This window comes from Cyanistes caeruleus, chromosome 1, assembly GCF_971803275.1.
Source record: "Cyanistes caeruleus chromosome 1, bCyaCae1.hap1.1, whole genome shotgun sequence".
Classification (NCBI taxonomy): Eukaryota; Metazoa; Chordata; class Aves; order Passeriformes; family Paridae; genus Cyanistes; species Cyanistes caeruleus.
Window position 1 is genome coordinate 49,153,603 of NC_141701.1, and position 14,855 is coordinate 49,168,457.

Sequence of the window (14,855 nt, forward strand, 5' to 3'; positions counted from 1 at the left end):
AGGTTAAAGTATCCGCTTTCCTATTGAAGCAATTGGTCTTCACCTAGCATGACAGTCATGTTTAAACTCAATCTCTTAAAAAAAAAAAATCTTTAATGCATAATCATTATCATTCATGGTTCTGACTTGGCCACTTCCAAGAACTGTCTATGGTATCAGCTTAGAAAGAAAAGTTGGTTTTGTGTCAGAAGGAGACTGCATTTGTTAAAATAAACGTTTGACACAATCAGGAATAAAAGTCTTTAATAGGCTCTCCATTCCATATATTTCTCAGGACTTGAGAAGCAGGCAGTAATAAGAAATTCTCTGTGACTTAAGCAATGACTTCTTAAAAGATAAAAATTTCACACCTTCTGCTAAAAACTGAGTTCAGATGATAAATAATATGTGAGTTTTTCCTCACATACATGCTGACTTGACCATAGAATTTCACCACACAACCCACACAAGACCAAAGCATTCACCCATTTTTTATATATTCTTGCTTTTCTGTAGCAAGAATATCCTGTAGCAATGTTATCTCTTCTATGGGTATCGGTTTCATTTTTGTAGGTCACAGCACAAACACTTTTATGAACATACATACTCTGAATAACCTCTTAAATTTGAAAGTTCATAGCTCGTTCACTCTTACATGTGGAAAAGTTATACTCCTGAGTATGAAAGACATTGCTTACAAGGAAAGTAGCTTTTTATGATCCAAGTCTTCAAGCAAACGTTTTGTACATTGCAAATAAACCAAACTAGATAAAGGTAATAAACTAATGCACATTATTACTTACCAGGCTACAGTTCAGCTTTTAACATAATGGTTCACTTTGCAAGATAAACATATTATATAAGAAAGTTCAAACTGTAGCAAGAAAATGATCAAGCAGAAATGAACTGTCACTACATACCTGAGAAACATGTCATTTTATCTCAAATGTCAGTAGAAGCCCAGCTGGGAGATTTTAAAATTCAGGGATTAGGACTTGGTTTGAGATTTCCTTGTATTTGTTTGTATTCCTTAAATGTTATTACATATTGTTGGAAAACTTGTGGTGAACAGTACAGAATCAGAAAACAGCGAGAAAGGAACAGTGTAAAATGTTATTGTGCTAATTTTTGCAAATGCAAGAGAAATATCCTGATCACGGCATAACCAGTAAGTCAAAGTAATTCCTCGATAATACTCTTTACTTCATGCTTAGTAAACATTTCTTAAATGTCATTGCCTTGAAAGCAGAGAGCAATGTGCCTTCCTAACCTCCTATAAGAACCTAAAAATCATGCTAATTGCCAGTTTTGAAATTCAGGACAAAAGCCTGATGGAAAAGACAAACTAAGAAAGGCAAGGCAGTAATACGTCACAATACTGTTTAGCTTTTAAGTTTTATTTCTTTTGATATCCAGAATCTGTACATTGCCTGATGCAGTGTAATTTCAGAACTCTGCACAAAAACTAAGGTTAATGCAGCTCAGTACTACTTACTCTTCTCAGACAGCAAATTAAAAGGCTATGAATATCTGAGGTATCAAAGCAGAAACATTCTTTGTGACTTCTGAGGCTCCAGAGAGACTGATTTTTGAATATTCATGCAATACTACCTAGTTTGCAAAAATTCTTACAGCTGAATATATTAATACCACTAAACTAAATGCAACTGTAATTGGAATGGGGGAAAGAATTTCCATGTCATACCATAAAAATATTCTTCTTCTAGCAAGAAGCCATTGCACTGCCAAAAGCAGAAACTGAAACTGCTTTGGTTTTTTAACTTTCTTTTTCTGAGAGAGCACAAAAGTAAATACAAAATAAGAAAAAATATCTACTTCAGAATTTCAATACTAAAATGCTGTGCCTCCACTTATAAAATACTCAAATCAATGCAACTAAAATTAACCCTGAATATGCTGTTTGACTTTCTCATGTCACAGCAATGGCTCTCAGAAATAATAATTGAACAGTACTCCACCTCAGAATATCTGATACACTTGATACGACAGACAAGGCAAATTTTCGAAACTCATTACCAGGAAATGCTTACATTAGCATAACCTGAGCAGGAGGTTTTGTGGGTAGGAATTCTATCTCTTTACCATTAACAAAGATGTTATTTTAGCTGCCACTAGATCAACATATTTTCTTTAACATTTTTTTTTCAGTCTTATTCAGTAATATCCATATAGAGGTGCAAGATATAATCAAAAGTCTGTCCACTATAGGTGTTTTCTGTGCATATGGAGAACTGCTTTACTAATGGTAAACTGCATTTTTTTGGTTCTTAAAGCCAACAACACCTTTTATGAAGTGCACCCATATGAACACGCCTACTACAAACAAGTGCCTAGTTCAACAAGAAAAGAGTGCAAATTACTCCAAGGCAAGGTATCTGATTGCTCCAGAGAGCTACAACTTTAGAGGGCATGAATTTTAACTATCACTGCAAAAAAAAAAAGTTACTTAGAAGCAGATCTTAGCTCCCCAATGCAAAGCAAAGATGTTTTATTTCTTTCAAGAGATTTGGTAGAACAAAATAAAAAATATGCAGAGCAGTGGTTTACCTCAATCTATTTTATTTTGCCTATATTATAAATTTATGAGGCAGAAGCTTTCCTTAAGCAGAGAAAATCCTTAGCAAGTGTTTTACTAGTTCCTATTATGTACCCTGAAAATACTGGGGGGAAAAAATGACCCTGACAAACAAGACCACTGTAGCATCAGATCTACTGAACAAAAATGTCTTTGTTTCTAAGTAAAGATTTTAATTGGAGTTTAGGATTGCTCCTAGTATTGCACAGAGCAGTTATGGAACAAAAACGGGAAACAAAGTAAGTCTGCTGAATGCCTAATTAAAGTCTTCCACATACCATTAAATATAGGCAGTCAATTTTTATATATTTTAACAGCACTATAGGAAATTATTACATATATTTAGCAATAAATCTGTTAAACTCACCAAGATTCCAGCAGGAACCTTTTCATGGGCAGCAACCTCACTTCTATTTGAGTCATCTTCAAGAACATCCTTTTCTGAGTTATGCATCTCAGAAAACAGAAAACTAACTTTCCACAACACAGGTAAATGCAAAAATTACAGCCATAACAAAACGTTGTAGCAGCATTTCTTCTCTTCTCATAGAAGCAAAAGAACTATGTAAACCTTCTGGTCTCTTAGAGGAAACTGCTTGGTATACATTCCCACGCAGAATTACTGGTGAAAAGGAAGTGCTTCTTTAAGAAAGCTCACACAGAAACTCCCTCACCAATAGGCTTTGGTTGAAATGTCCCAGCCCCCTTGCGCTCTGGGAGATAAGTAACAACATGGGCTGACTTTGCCATATGTTTGCACTGATAGGTGATGATCTTGGTTTGCATCATGTCACGTGACTACAGCTGAAGCTCCCATGAAAACAGGGATTTAGTTAATGATTCTCAGGCAAAGTCTACATTAGCTCACTTGGAGACTTTTCATCTGCTGTTGCAACTCCACCACTGGCAGCAGCACTCAAAGTCCTGGTTCAGCCCAAGTCAAGACTGCCTGCTGACACTCCATGTGCTGCTGTTTCTGCTGATGGCGTCACTGGGGCAGCCAGTCATGTTTGATACAGCAAATTTCACAACATTTCAGGGTCTGGTATTTGTGGACTTCTCTCCCTCCTTTTTGAAATTACATAATAATAGTGAAGAGTCAACTGACCTGGTGTCAAGTTTATACTAAACCATACAAAACCAATGCACACCAAGATGAACATTTGAGTTTTCCTGGGAAATTTTCTTGCTTTCTTCAAACAGTATTGTAAAGCAGCAGAATTTGAGTGTGTGGACAAAACATACAAACTTTTTAAGTAACTAGTTCCATGACTCAGAATTAGAATTGATTTTTCATCTGAGGAATTCTGAAATGTCATTACATATCCAAGTAAAATAACGGATACGTGAAATAATTTGAGGAAGAGAAGTAGTGTAAGGAACCAATTCTGTCCCAGAATGAGAGAGACATTCTCTGAGTACCATCAATATTCCCTCAACACAGAAAAATTCTCACTACCCTAAACCCACGCACCTCCTTCCCACCCTCATGGGGTTATTGTGTGTCTACTAAGAAGACTGGAGGATTGCTTCTTCAATTACAAGCTTAAAATAAAATTTATCCAAGACCCTACTACTATTCCTCCTCTAAGTTTTGTAAATTCACGTAAAAGACTTTGATGCAAGGACAGGGAACAACATTATAGGATGCAGCCAAATAGCTTGTAGGTTTCCAAATTAATTAATGAACTACACTCAAGTCCAAAACTGTACCACTGTCAATGACAAAATCCTAAATTGAATGTTGGGATTGCTATGTGTGCAGTATGGTTGTAATAAACTGCTACTATCTCTGAGTCCTTTTCTATACATTGTTTAAGTTCATATTTCATCCAGCTGTTACTGGAAAAATGAATGGGTTTTTCAGCAAACATGACAAGAATTTTTATAGAATATTAAGAATTACTAGACACACTCAATTTCTCCTTCCTGTTCATCATTCCTTCATCCTGTTCCATTAAAATACAGCATAAAACATAGTTACGAGCAAAATGGAAACAAAAGTTATAAACTAGTGCTTCTTTCCAAACACTATTGACTTCATTTCATGTTGGCCTTTTTTTCTATGATACCTGTACTATTTCAGTATCATTCAGTATTTCAGATGGACATTATTTTCTTCAAAGCTTATAAAAGTGTTTAAGACAACAGCTTTCCTGGAACACAGATAAAATTGTGTCACTGCAGGTAAGGTAAGATTTAGGCAGGTAACAAGCTTTGCACATTTTGTTAGCACTCTTATTTCTCAGTATTAATAAGGTAACTAAAATAAGGTAACTTACTCAGTTCCTGCTGAGTAAGTTTAAGCACTATGTTATGTACTTATATGTTGCACAGGAAAATTAGCTTTCATTTTGAAAAGCAAATACATCAAATTTGGAAGTCGTAGAAGCAATGTTTTCCATGCAACCTTAATGAAGCTCTTTGGTGTAGGTACGTTTTCCTGTGGTGTAGCCTCAGAAAGCACTTAGGAGTTTTTTCACTAGACTCATACAGGTTAATAATGCTGACAAAGATCATTCACTATTCTATGTTCTTTCTTTGATCTGCTCTTTGTAGGTCTACACATTTTATCCTGTTGCTCATTAGTCAAAATCGCTTATGGGAAGTAAGATTCCATTTTTAAAACTTAATTTTCTGCAGCAATCGCCATAACACATTCAGCTGCATTTCATTTAGTTTTACACCATCTCAGAGATGCAATTTTTTTTACTTATGCAATGAAAAACTCAGGCCAGATTAGGAACTAAACATGCAAAGGGGTTTAGCACATTTAGAACTCAATTTTTCAGACTTTCCATCTTTCTTTTCCCTCTTTGTGCATTGCCTTAACAAGCTACATTTGCAGTTGCAAATCAGATTTCTTTTTAATGACCATCTGGGATATGTAAAAGTCTGTCTGCCTGTGAAAATGACATTTATGTGATTACTGGATTGTACTGGATAGGAATTGTAAAACAAATGCCACCAGAAAACAGCTACAGGACATTTCCCCAACTTCCATCAGTTCATACCATTCTGAGCTCTGGAAAGAAGGAAGCACAAATCCTATAGACATAGCTTCTATCAGCACACTATCCCAATTCACTCAGAGACCACAGTAAGCCAAGACAAATGAATGGACCAAATCTTTCTCTTATTAAGATACCCTAATAAGATACGGCAAGTACAGGACCACCTTTGTTCATGTTCCAATTGTCTCCTTCACCCCACCTTGTCACACATAATTTTACTTACTATCAACCAAGAATGAAACACCACAGTTCTCAATGTCAGGATGGTCCATGACAACTCAGTCTCACACGGGAAAAGGTCCTTTCTCCACAAGGCTCGACTCCAAAAGTTCCAAAATTCCAACACTTCTCTATTTTCACACACTATTACACTTTGCTTATTAAACACAAAAAAAGTGGAGGAGTTGTCAGTTCTCCTACACAGATTACAAAAGTCAGACTGGGGCTGAAAACACTCTTCTGTGCCCAAGTTCTTGGTCCAGCCCTGCTCTGAAGCATCTGCTTACTGAGACTGGAAATAAAGCTTTGCTCATTCCAGATTGTGCAAAAAACAAATTCAGCACATCTCTGATACTTTTAAGTGCAAAAGTCTATCCATTCTCTATATGAAAGTTTAAACCTAATTCAAAGGTTATTAACTTTGTAAAACAAAATAAACTTTGACAAGACAAACAAAAAATATACTGAATGAAGATTATCTGCCTCAGATGCCTCTTGTAAGGGGCACACAAATTTTTCTAAAAGAAAAGTTTTCCCTCTAGCAGAGTGGAAAAATACCATCAAGAGCCCCTTCTTATTAAAAAAAAATAATATACTTGCTAAGATTTTCCATACAAAAGCTGAAGGTACCAAAAATATAACATGGAATTAAATTTTCCATTTTAGCAAATTACATGCAACTAAAAAAGAAATTCTGTTTAACAATGTTGAAAAAACACTATTATGCAGCCCTACCTGCTTTTACCTGCAATTCCCAGCTGTCCAAAAGGAAAAAAAAAAAGCAAAAAAAAAAAGCTCTATCACAAGTAATAACAGCAGGTACAAGAAGTCAAGAAGTTAATAGATGTTAGAGAAACACTAGTGATATAAAAGTAATGTATTGTTCACTAAACTGGTGGTTAAAAAATAAAATCAATTTAGTTTTGCACCTATGATGCAACATGGTAAATTTGATGCCTTCAAGATCTCTTCTCAAGTGGAATCAAGAGTCATTCAAATCAAAACAATTTGCAGTGCAACTTAGCTACTTTAAAAAATAGTAAGAAAGGAAATCCAGTTTATTTGGAGTTAGCGCTTTTGTAATTGTGTCAACAGTTTTATCTGTATGATCTGCTATAAATCATCTGATTTCAGTATTACAGCATCTGTCCTTGTATTAATTTGAGCATTTTCTTTTCTTTTTATTTTTAAAGTTTTCTTTTTTTCTGTTTACAAAGGAACATCAGTGAGGACAAAGAATACTTTAAGAGTTCATAAATGGAGTTTTACTGGAAAAACGATCACTTCAATCAAAAACTTAGGTTACACCTACACAAAATATTCTTATGTACTTAGAGACCTTAACTTCTTTCAAGGGACTGGTAAAACTAACTGGCTAATCCAAGAGTGCAGCCCTCTACACGGGCATATGCCACACTCAACATATTTCCAGCAACACAGATTCTAGTAAGGCCACATCATCCTTGGCTGAACTTATTTCCAGAAACGTAACGCAGAAACCAATGTTTCTGAAGAGAAATTCTATCAATCTCATTTTTGGATGAGATGAGAGAAAGCGGATGAAGCTTTTCCTCTGTGTTTCTAGAAAGCACTAAGCATTTCCTTAATAAGCAATCCAGCAATCCCTTATCTTTGTTTTCTCCTTGTAACAGTGTTTCTCTCCAGGTGCTGATCTGCCGCAATTGTATTTAAATTTTCTTGCAACCTCCCAGGGTTTACAAGTCAAAGCAAAAAAAAAAAAAAAAAAAAACAAAAAAACCAAGGTCATGTGTGCATGCATAAAATCTATCTATGTCTAATCTGTTAGTGGTAAATAATTTGGTTACATTTAGAATGGATATACAAATACAAGATTTGCGACTAGTACAAATGTTCAGGTTGACAAGAACAGAAGTAATACTTATTCTGAGAAACACATTTATAGAATACTCAGAGAGCTCTAAATATTCCATATATAAAAAGATGCTTTCTTTTCCACTTGATAAGATTCTCCATATTGTTGAACTCATGAACATATACCAAAACAAAACAGTATCCCTAAATTCAATCTGCATATAAGGCTTAGCTATATTACTAACAAGTTGGGTAAAAATGCTAGTCTTATAAGATTCCCATACAGAGAAATTTATATGAGATGTTGGTAGGAAAAAAACAAATACAGCTGAGCAAAGTGGCATATGCTTACTCTTCCAGCAAAGCCAATGCACTGCATTATTGAGCTGTAATGACCACAGAGGTCACACCTGGCTGAGGGATCTGCTCGCCCCTAGCACACAGCCTGTCAGCACTGTCTATACAGGACACAACAGACCTGTGAAGTGGCCTCACAAATTTCTTGTCCGTGTTAACAGGCACATTTTTTCCTTGAGGAAATGAATGGCTTTAAGTCATCACTAAGTATTTTTCTTCCTTAAATCACTGTAGTTCTGTTCACATCACAAATTAAATTCTATTTAGCCAAGGGAGAGTCAATTATATCTAATGGAATCACAACTACAGTTCACTATCCAAAGCACTTATTTGAAAGAATTTTGAAAAGAATCCTTTACACGTTTCCTCTAAAAAGCTTTTCATAACCATCAATTCAGAAGTGTATTTCCTGAGGAGACAGTTACGCAGTCTAAAAAAAGACAAGTAAACCTAGAGACACAGCCTAAGACCAGCTTAGCTGGCTTCAGCCACATACACCAACAGAAATATGTCACCTAGTACAGTGCAGACTCTTCTATTATTACTTTGCGTATTTACATTTCTGGTATTGAACTTCAACACTTTGGATAAAGAAATGGGCTGATTCATCAGCTAAAAATCTCATCTGTTCTCTCAGTGCATACAGAAGCAATGAGGAAGTGTCCCTTAGTCTTGAGAAAATGAGTGACTCAGTGAAGTGACAGAAGTGACAACTTCTGACAACAAATGTCAAATTACATTAGTACAAAGGTGAAATAAACTGATTAAAATATCTAGCTAGGAAGGAAAAGCTAGCATCCTTCCTTTGATAATTCCCTTGAAATATAAATATAAGCAAAAAAATCTCAAAAAAGTGTGCTTAAGCTTTGTCCTCGAGCAGAAAGATAATGTGACTTGACTGAGCATGACAGTTTCATATTAAATCAGTCTGCCTGCCCAAACTGAAATGCAACCACTAATTTAACAACCAAGACGAGAGAGCAGCTAGGGAGATTAAATTCATTTCTACATGTCACACTCTTTACAAAAGCAGCAACATTCTTCACTATGTTTAAAATAGATAATTCTATTTATAAATTTTTAAAAATCGTTCTGCTTACCTACAGTAACAGTAAGATATATCCAGAGATGACATCTTTGTATTACTGTAGAACCTTGAACTGTAACAAGATCATAAAGAATGTTCTCCAGATACAAAAATCACTGGGATACAGTACGTTACTATGCTATGTTCTCAGAATGTGCCCAGTATGGGGTGAATACATCTAATATATACACTTTAGACTTGTATTTGATCACGAAAATGTCACACACTGCTGTGTATAAGCCTGAAAGCTTTTTCACTGTGGATATCTGTAACATACAGAACTGTAACACACCAGAAAGTGTCCTTTCATCCCTTTTCAGACAGTTACATAAAACTTACTGCTAAATCATGATCTAACCAATGATTGAAAATTACTTCATATATAATCCAAAGCTATTTTTTAAAAAAATCCAATTTGTTGGAAATTCCAACTTGAGTACAGATCTTATGTTCACAGAGAGACCGTGAGAAACTGTTTTCCTGTTTGCTGTGATCTTGCACTTAAGATGCAAGACTGGAAAACAAGAAAATCATGATCTAGACTATTAACCCAGTGACCATTTTCCAGGAAGAGAAGCAACGACTGCAACTAATTTAACTTCTGGCTTTGACAAAGGTTCCCAAAGTGGCTTTGAATGAAATCCTTTCACCTCTATCCTATCTAGGTTGCAAATTCTCTGAGGCAGAGACCAAGTCATAAAGCATGCAATGCAAAAAAGGGCTGCTAGGGGCCTCAAGGTACATAAGGAGGTGTCAAGTGCCCGAAGTGCAGTTTGGATTTCCCCTTAACTGATCAAGACTTTACACCAGTGGAAGGAAACACTAGAGGAAAAGACATAAAATCCACTGCACTGCAAACATGAAGCCTTTTATGTGGAGGCCTTCCAAATAAACAAAGAATTACACTTACTTTTGCAACAACCCAAAATATTAAGTACCAAGAAGAAGATGAAGCATTAAGTACCAAGAATAAGTTCAAACACCATCTCTATTACGGGCCACTAAAAAATTCAAACTTTCTGATACGCTTACCTGAAAAGTTATGATACATGCTTAAAAATCAACACTGTAATTGCTGATGAGGGCCATTCACGACTATCCTAGTTATTCCTATTGCAACCAAGAATAATACCACATACTACAGCATTTCAGTCAAAGTTCCTGAGATCACCTAGAAACCTTTTAACTTTAGCATATTAGTTTAATAGTGTATTATATAACAGCAATTTATTTTTATGGAGCACCTCACTTTATACCACTCAAGCAAAGAGATCTTCCTTGATTTTTATAAGGGACGGCAAAACTCTTCACATTCCTGTATGCTCTGGAATACAAAGGAACAACTGCAGGGGCTAGGAGAGAAGGCACAACTTTTGGCCCTGTCTGGAGCTAGCTGCCGAGTATGTATACAAAAAAAAACCCTGGTTATGTATCCTAAAGTGATAGACATTCCCACACTTTAAAAAAAAAAAAAAAGAAGGCTTTTCGTGACTTAAGACTTTTCACTACAACTAATAAATACCTGTACATTCTTAAAATGTAAGCAACACTACAATCTTTTTTCTATTTTGCAAACATTAAGTGCTCAATACGCAGAAATTGTCCCATGAAATGCTTGTGAAGTACAAAAAAAACCCCAACCAACCAAAGAAAACCAGAATAGACCCCAAGGAGTTGTATTTCAGTGATGCTTGTGGGTTCCTTACAATCTGGGACATTCTATGACTGTAAGGATGAAATTTTATAAGGCTGTCTGTCATTTTCTCTTGACAGTATCCTGAATAATACCACATACCAATATGTGGTATGCTAACAAATATTTTCTTGTAACAACAATGGAATTTTGTTTGGGGGGGGGGGGGGAGGTAACCAGATGATGGGCACGTACGAAGTGCAGCCACAACACAGGTATACTTATGACATCATTTTTATGGATGGAAATGCACAGGTTTAGACAGAATACTACCCTGCTGTATCGAAAATCATTGATGCCTCCTACATATACTCAGTAACCACTTCAGGAGAAGAAAAACGTAGCTCAAGCACATTAAACCAGACACACACGACCCCAGAGAGAAGCACACAAAAAAACGCGGGCAGTGTAGTTCCACTTCTGACTCCCCACACCGGAGGGACAAACACGGGAGGCAGAGGCGGAGCGCCCCGCCGGAGCGAGAGTTCCCTGCCCGAGTTGGAGGGGAAGGCTTTGCTGGGCAGCGCGGCGGGGCGAGGCACGGCACGTATCCCGGGGTGCCACAGCGGCACCGCCAAGCGCGCCGGCAACACCGGCGCTCCCGCCACCCCCGTGTCGCGCCACCCCCGCCGCCGCTCTGCCCAGCCGCACACCGGGCAGCCGGGGCACGGCAGGCGATGCTTCCCCCCGGCTCCGCCGGCCCGCGCTGCGGGGAGCTGCGGGCAGCGTCCGGAGCGCTGGCAGTGCCGGCCGGCCGGCCCCGCTTCGCAGCGGCGGTTCCGGGGAGGTTCTCATGGTTCTCTGCGGGGAGCGAGCCCGGGCTGGCAGCCGGGGCAGGGCCTGCGCCGCCCTCCCTTCCTCCCGCTCTCCCTCCTTCCCTCCCTGCCCGGTGGCCGCCCGGGCTCGCCCCGCGCCGCCGCTTGTCCCCCGCACGCAGGCAGGGAAACCTCGCGCCGAGCCCACCGGGCGACAGCGGCCCCTTCCCGCTTACCTCGAGCGAGGCCCCGGCGGGAGCCGGCGCCAGCCGAGGAGGGACGGACGGCGGCTGGATGGATGGATAGAGGGAGGGAGGGAGGGAGGGAGGGACGGACGGGAGCGGGAGCCGGGGGAGCCGCGCCCGGGCGGCTGCGAACTGCGCCAAGCGGCGGCCGTTGGTGCAGCGCGTGCACGCCCGCGCGCGCTCCCGCTGGCGGCGGGGGCGCGCCTGGCCCGGGGCGCCACGTGACCTTGGAGCGGCGCCGGGAGGAGGGGGAAGGAGGTGCGCGTGCGCGCGGCGGCGGCGCGGGAGCGGCGGGCGCGGCCCCGGCTGCACGTACCGCATCCCGGAGCCTCCCGCCGGGAACCCGGCCGGCCCCTCGGGAGCGGGGAGCGGGGATCGGCAGCGGAGCCCTCTCGGGAGCGGCTGTGTATAGCCGGGGCTCCGGATTAGCGCCTCGTGGATTAGCACCGCGCTGCCTTCACGGTGTTCGCCACTTCGTACATCTGTCACTGCATCCTCCTTCTGAAAGTTACCGGCCCACACACACAGGAGGAGGGAAAATGTTTTTTATTTATGCACATCTGTGTACATACATACAAATATACAGACAGACAGACATGCATGTATACATACATATAAGTATTATGCAGTAGTCTTTCTATAGCTGTATGCCACAGTCTCAAAATGCTCCAGAGGAGGTTTTAGATGGACATCTGGGCGATTTTTTACATGGGAAGGGTGGTTAGACATTGGAATGGGACGCCCAGGGAGGTGGTGGAGTCACCACCCCTGGAGGTGCTTAAAGAAAGACTGGACAGTGGCACTCGGTGCCATCCATGGTCTGGTTGACATGATGATGTTGGCCGTAGGTTGTATTCGATGGTCTCAGAGGTCTTTTCCAACATAATTAATCCAGTGATTCTGTTATAAATATATATATTTTGTAATGAAAGTGCAGAATTGCAAAATCAGAACATGTCCAGCAGGCTGTGTATGCATTTCAGGACAGCAGCTTCATTTGCCAATGCTTTCATGATTCACACCACTGTTTGCTGAAGTTGGTTTGGTGGTGTGTTATTATTTACCTGAGTCACACTATTGCCCAGAGGCCCCAAATGATACTGTGACATAATAGGTACTAAACCACTGTAATATTTTCATTTCAAACAGCTTGCACCATAAAAAAGGGTAAAGAAGAGGAGAAGCAGCATAATTGGAAATACAATTTGGGTTTCACAAGTGGGAATTAAGTCTTTATCGCTACTCATATTGCTTCTTTATTATATTATATTTCATTTGCCTACCAACTACTTTTTCATCCACCAATTGTTGACAAAAGTTTTGTTAAAAGCTGGCTTTGCCCCACTTGGTGTTAGAGCCATTTTTAGGTTTTCACATAGGTTTCATGTAGTTGCCGCATAATGAGAAATCAAGCTGGTTGTCAGAGTATTCAGGGAAACTGACAAAAAGACATGCTAGCATGCAAAGTAATATATAGACAAAATTTATTGTGATAGTCCATGTATCTCTTAAAAGACGCCTGACAATCTTTTTTTACCAGTTCTACAAAGAGATAAGGTCTGTTTATTCATCTGTACCTCCTGGGACAAGCTGCCTAAAAGATTATAGCCAGTGAGTTTGCTTATTTGCAGATAATATATTTAAATCCCTTTGAGCATACAACTAAAACAAATCTATCCCTGCATAACATGCATGCTGGGTTTTCAAGGAAAGTGTTTCATGGAAGAAGGCACAAACACAGAATTACATGGATGGGGGTGACTATATTATGGGTATGTAAAAAGGAAGGTCAGATTTCACGCCTGCCCATTTTGATGATATTATTGTCATGTCAGGAATTCTGAGTCAACTGGAACACTTTCCGGGACTCCGGATACGTGGAAGCAACAAAGAGTAATGGAGCAATTTGCCACCCGTCAGCTCAACCATTTTTCAGCTGCAGCAGTTTTCTGAAGAGGCCTCCTGTTTGAGTATAGCATTGCAATAATAATTACCTAGCCACATTAGCATAACATCTGTCACAAACACACAGTCTGCAGATCATTTCCCTGCTTTGCCGAGTTCCTTATTTGGCATCTTAGTCTCACAGTCTGTGAGGGTAACCTATTCAGCAATTGCTCTAACAGAGTATTTTCATTTGTGTTTCTGTGATCTTATCTTTGCTGGTTGGAACAAGAAGTTATTTTTTTAGTGGAGGGGATTCTCTTTTTCAACACCAGACAGCCCTGTTCACAGGGAGATAAGAGGTAGGGGCTAAATCTGTCATGTGTTCTCAAATATTGACATTAAGCTAAATCCTATTATAAAAATAAGCCAGAAAAATCTTTACTTGAAAAGGGGTAACAAATGGGTAGATCATACTTTGCTGTTTCAAACCTGGAAGAGGTGTTTCTGAGTAAAGAGCATTTATTTGAAAACACAGTGTCTTCCCTTTAGGAAACATTTACCATTCCAAAATTATCACCTCTACGCAATCAGGACTACTGAAGCAAACATCCCTCATTATTCTCCTTTTGTATTCTTTCCTCTTTTGCACTTACACATTGAAGATTACAATCAAGCTGTAAAATGGCTTGCATTTTCCACAGCTCTGTCTATCAAGTGGGATTGGTTTCTGTTGTGAGTGTGTAGAGTGGTGTAGACAGGAGCTCTCTACATCCATGCACCATTTGTGGTCCTTGTTGAACCACAACTCACTGTTGGTTAATCCAGGGCCTTCAGGGCACAGCTAACCTGCGACCTCATTTATGTTCATTTTGCCTTTTCACCACAAATGTCACTGTTGTTTCCCCCACCAGGGAGAGGGGAGGGTGTGATGAGAGCAGCTGCTTACTGGTGTGGTTATTTTGGAGGAGAGGAAGTAATTTGAAAGTATGTTACCCAGTGCCATATGTAAATCAGTGTCTCTCTGGCTCTTCAGCTGAGGATCATGTCTGGAAGCAGCAGTGTGTGAAAGAGGCAGCCTGCTTCAGGCTACCTGCACATAAGGCAGAAAAAGAGCTGACATTAGTGATGAGATACTGTTTTGTCATTTTGTCTGTTTGTACACGTACAACACTCAGAAAGAAACCACTCTA

The 14,855-nt window shown here is 39.6% G+C and overlaps 2 protein-coding genes across 7 annotated transcripts in view; both read right to left on the reverse strand.

Moving 5' to 3' along the window:
- LPIN2 (lipin 2) overlaps positions 1 to 12,006 on the reverse strand; it is a 43,413-nt gene extending 31,407 nt beyond the window's left edge. Inside the window, exons 1-2 of one of the 5 annotated variants that reach the window (XM_023919932.2) lie at positions 2,943 to 3,196; positions 900 to 943 (exon numbers count right to left, since the gene is read on the reverse strand). Coding sequence is in view for 2 of the 5 variants with exons in the window: in XM_023919931.2 (XP_023775699.1) it covers positions 2,943 to 3,029 (87 nt within the window). In the remaining 3 variants the exon portion in view is untranslated. Of the gene's footprint in view, positions 1 to 899; positions 944 to 2,942; positions 3,280 to 11,769 lie in introns of those variants that run through there. The other 4 variants (XM_086891230.1, XM_086891257.1, XM_023919931.2 and 1 more) reach the window with 4 other exon arrangements.
- Positions 12,007 to 12,600: 594 nt separating this feature from the next.
- The window catches only part of MYOM1 (myomesin 1), a 79,771-nt gene continuing 77,516 nt past the window's right edge, over positions 12,601 to 14,855 (reverse strand). The window contains exons 40-41 of one of the 2 annotated variants that reach the window (XM_086891302.1): positions 14,659 to 14,755; positions 12,601 to 12,678 (exon numbers count right to left, since the gene is read on the reverse strand). In XM_086891302.1, coding sequence (XP_086747428.1) covers positions 14,706 to 14,755 — 50 coding nt within the window. In that variant the 3' untranslated portion in view covers positions 12,601 to 12,678; positions 14,659 to 14,705. Of the gene's footprint in view, positions 12,679 to 14,611; positions 14,756 to 14,855 lie in introns of those variants that run through there. The other variant, XM_023919922.2, reaches the window with a different exon arrangement.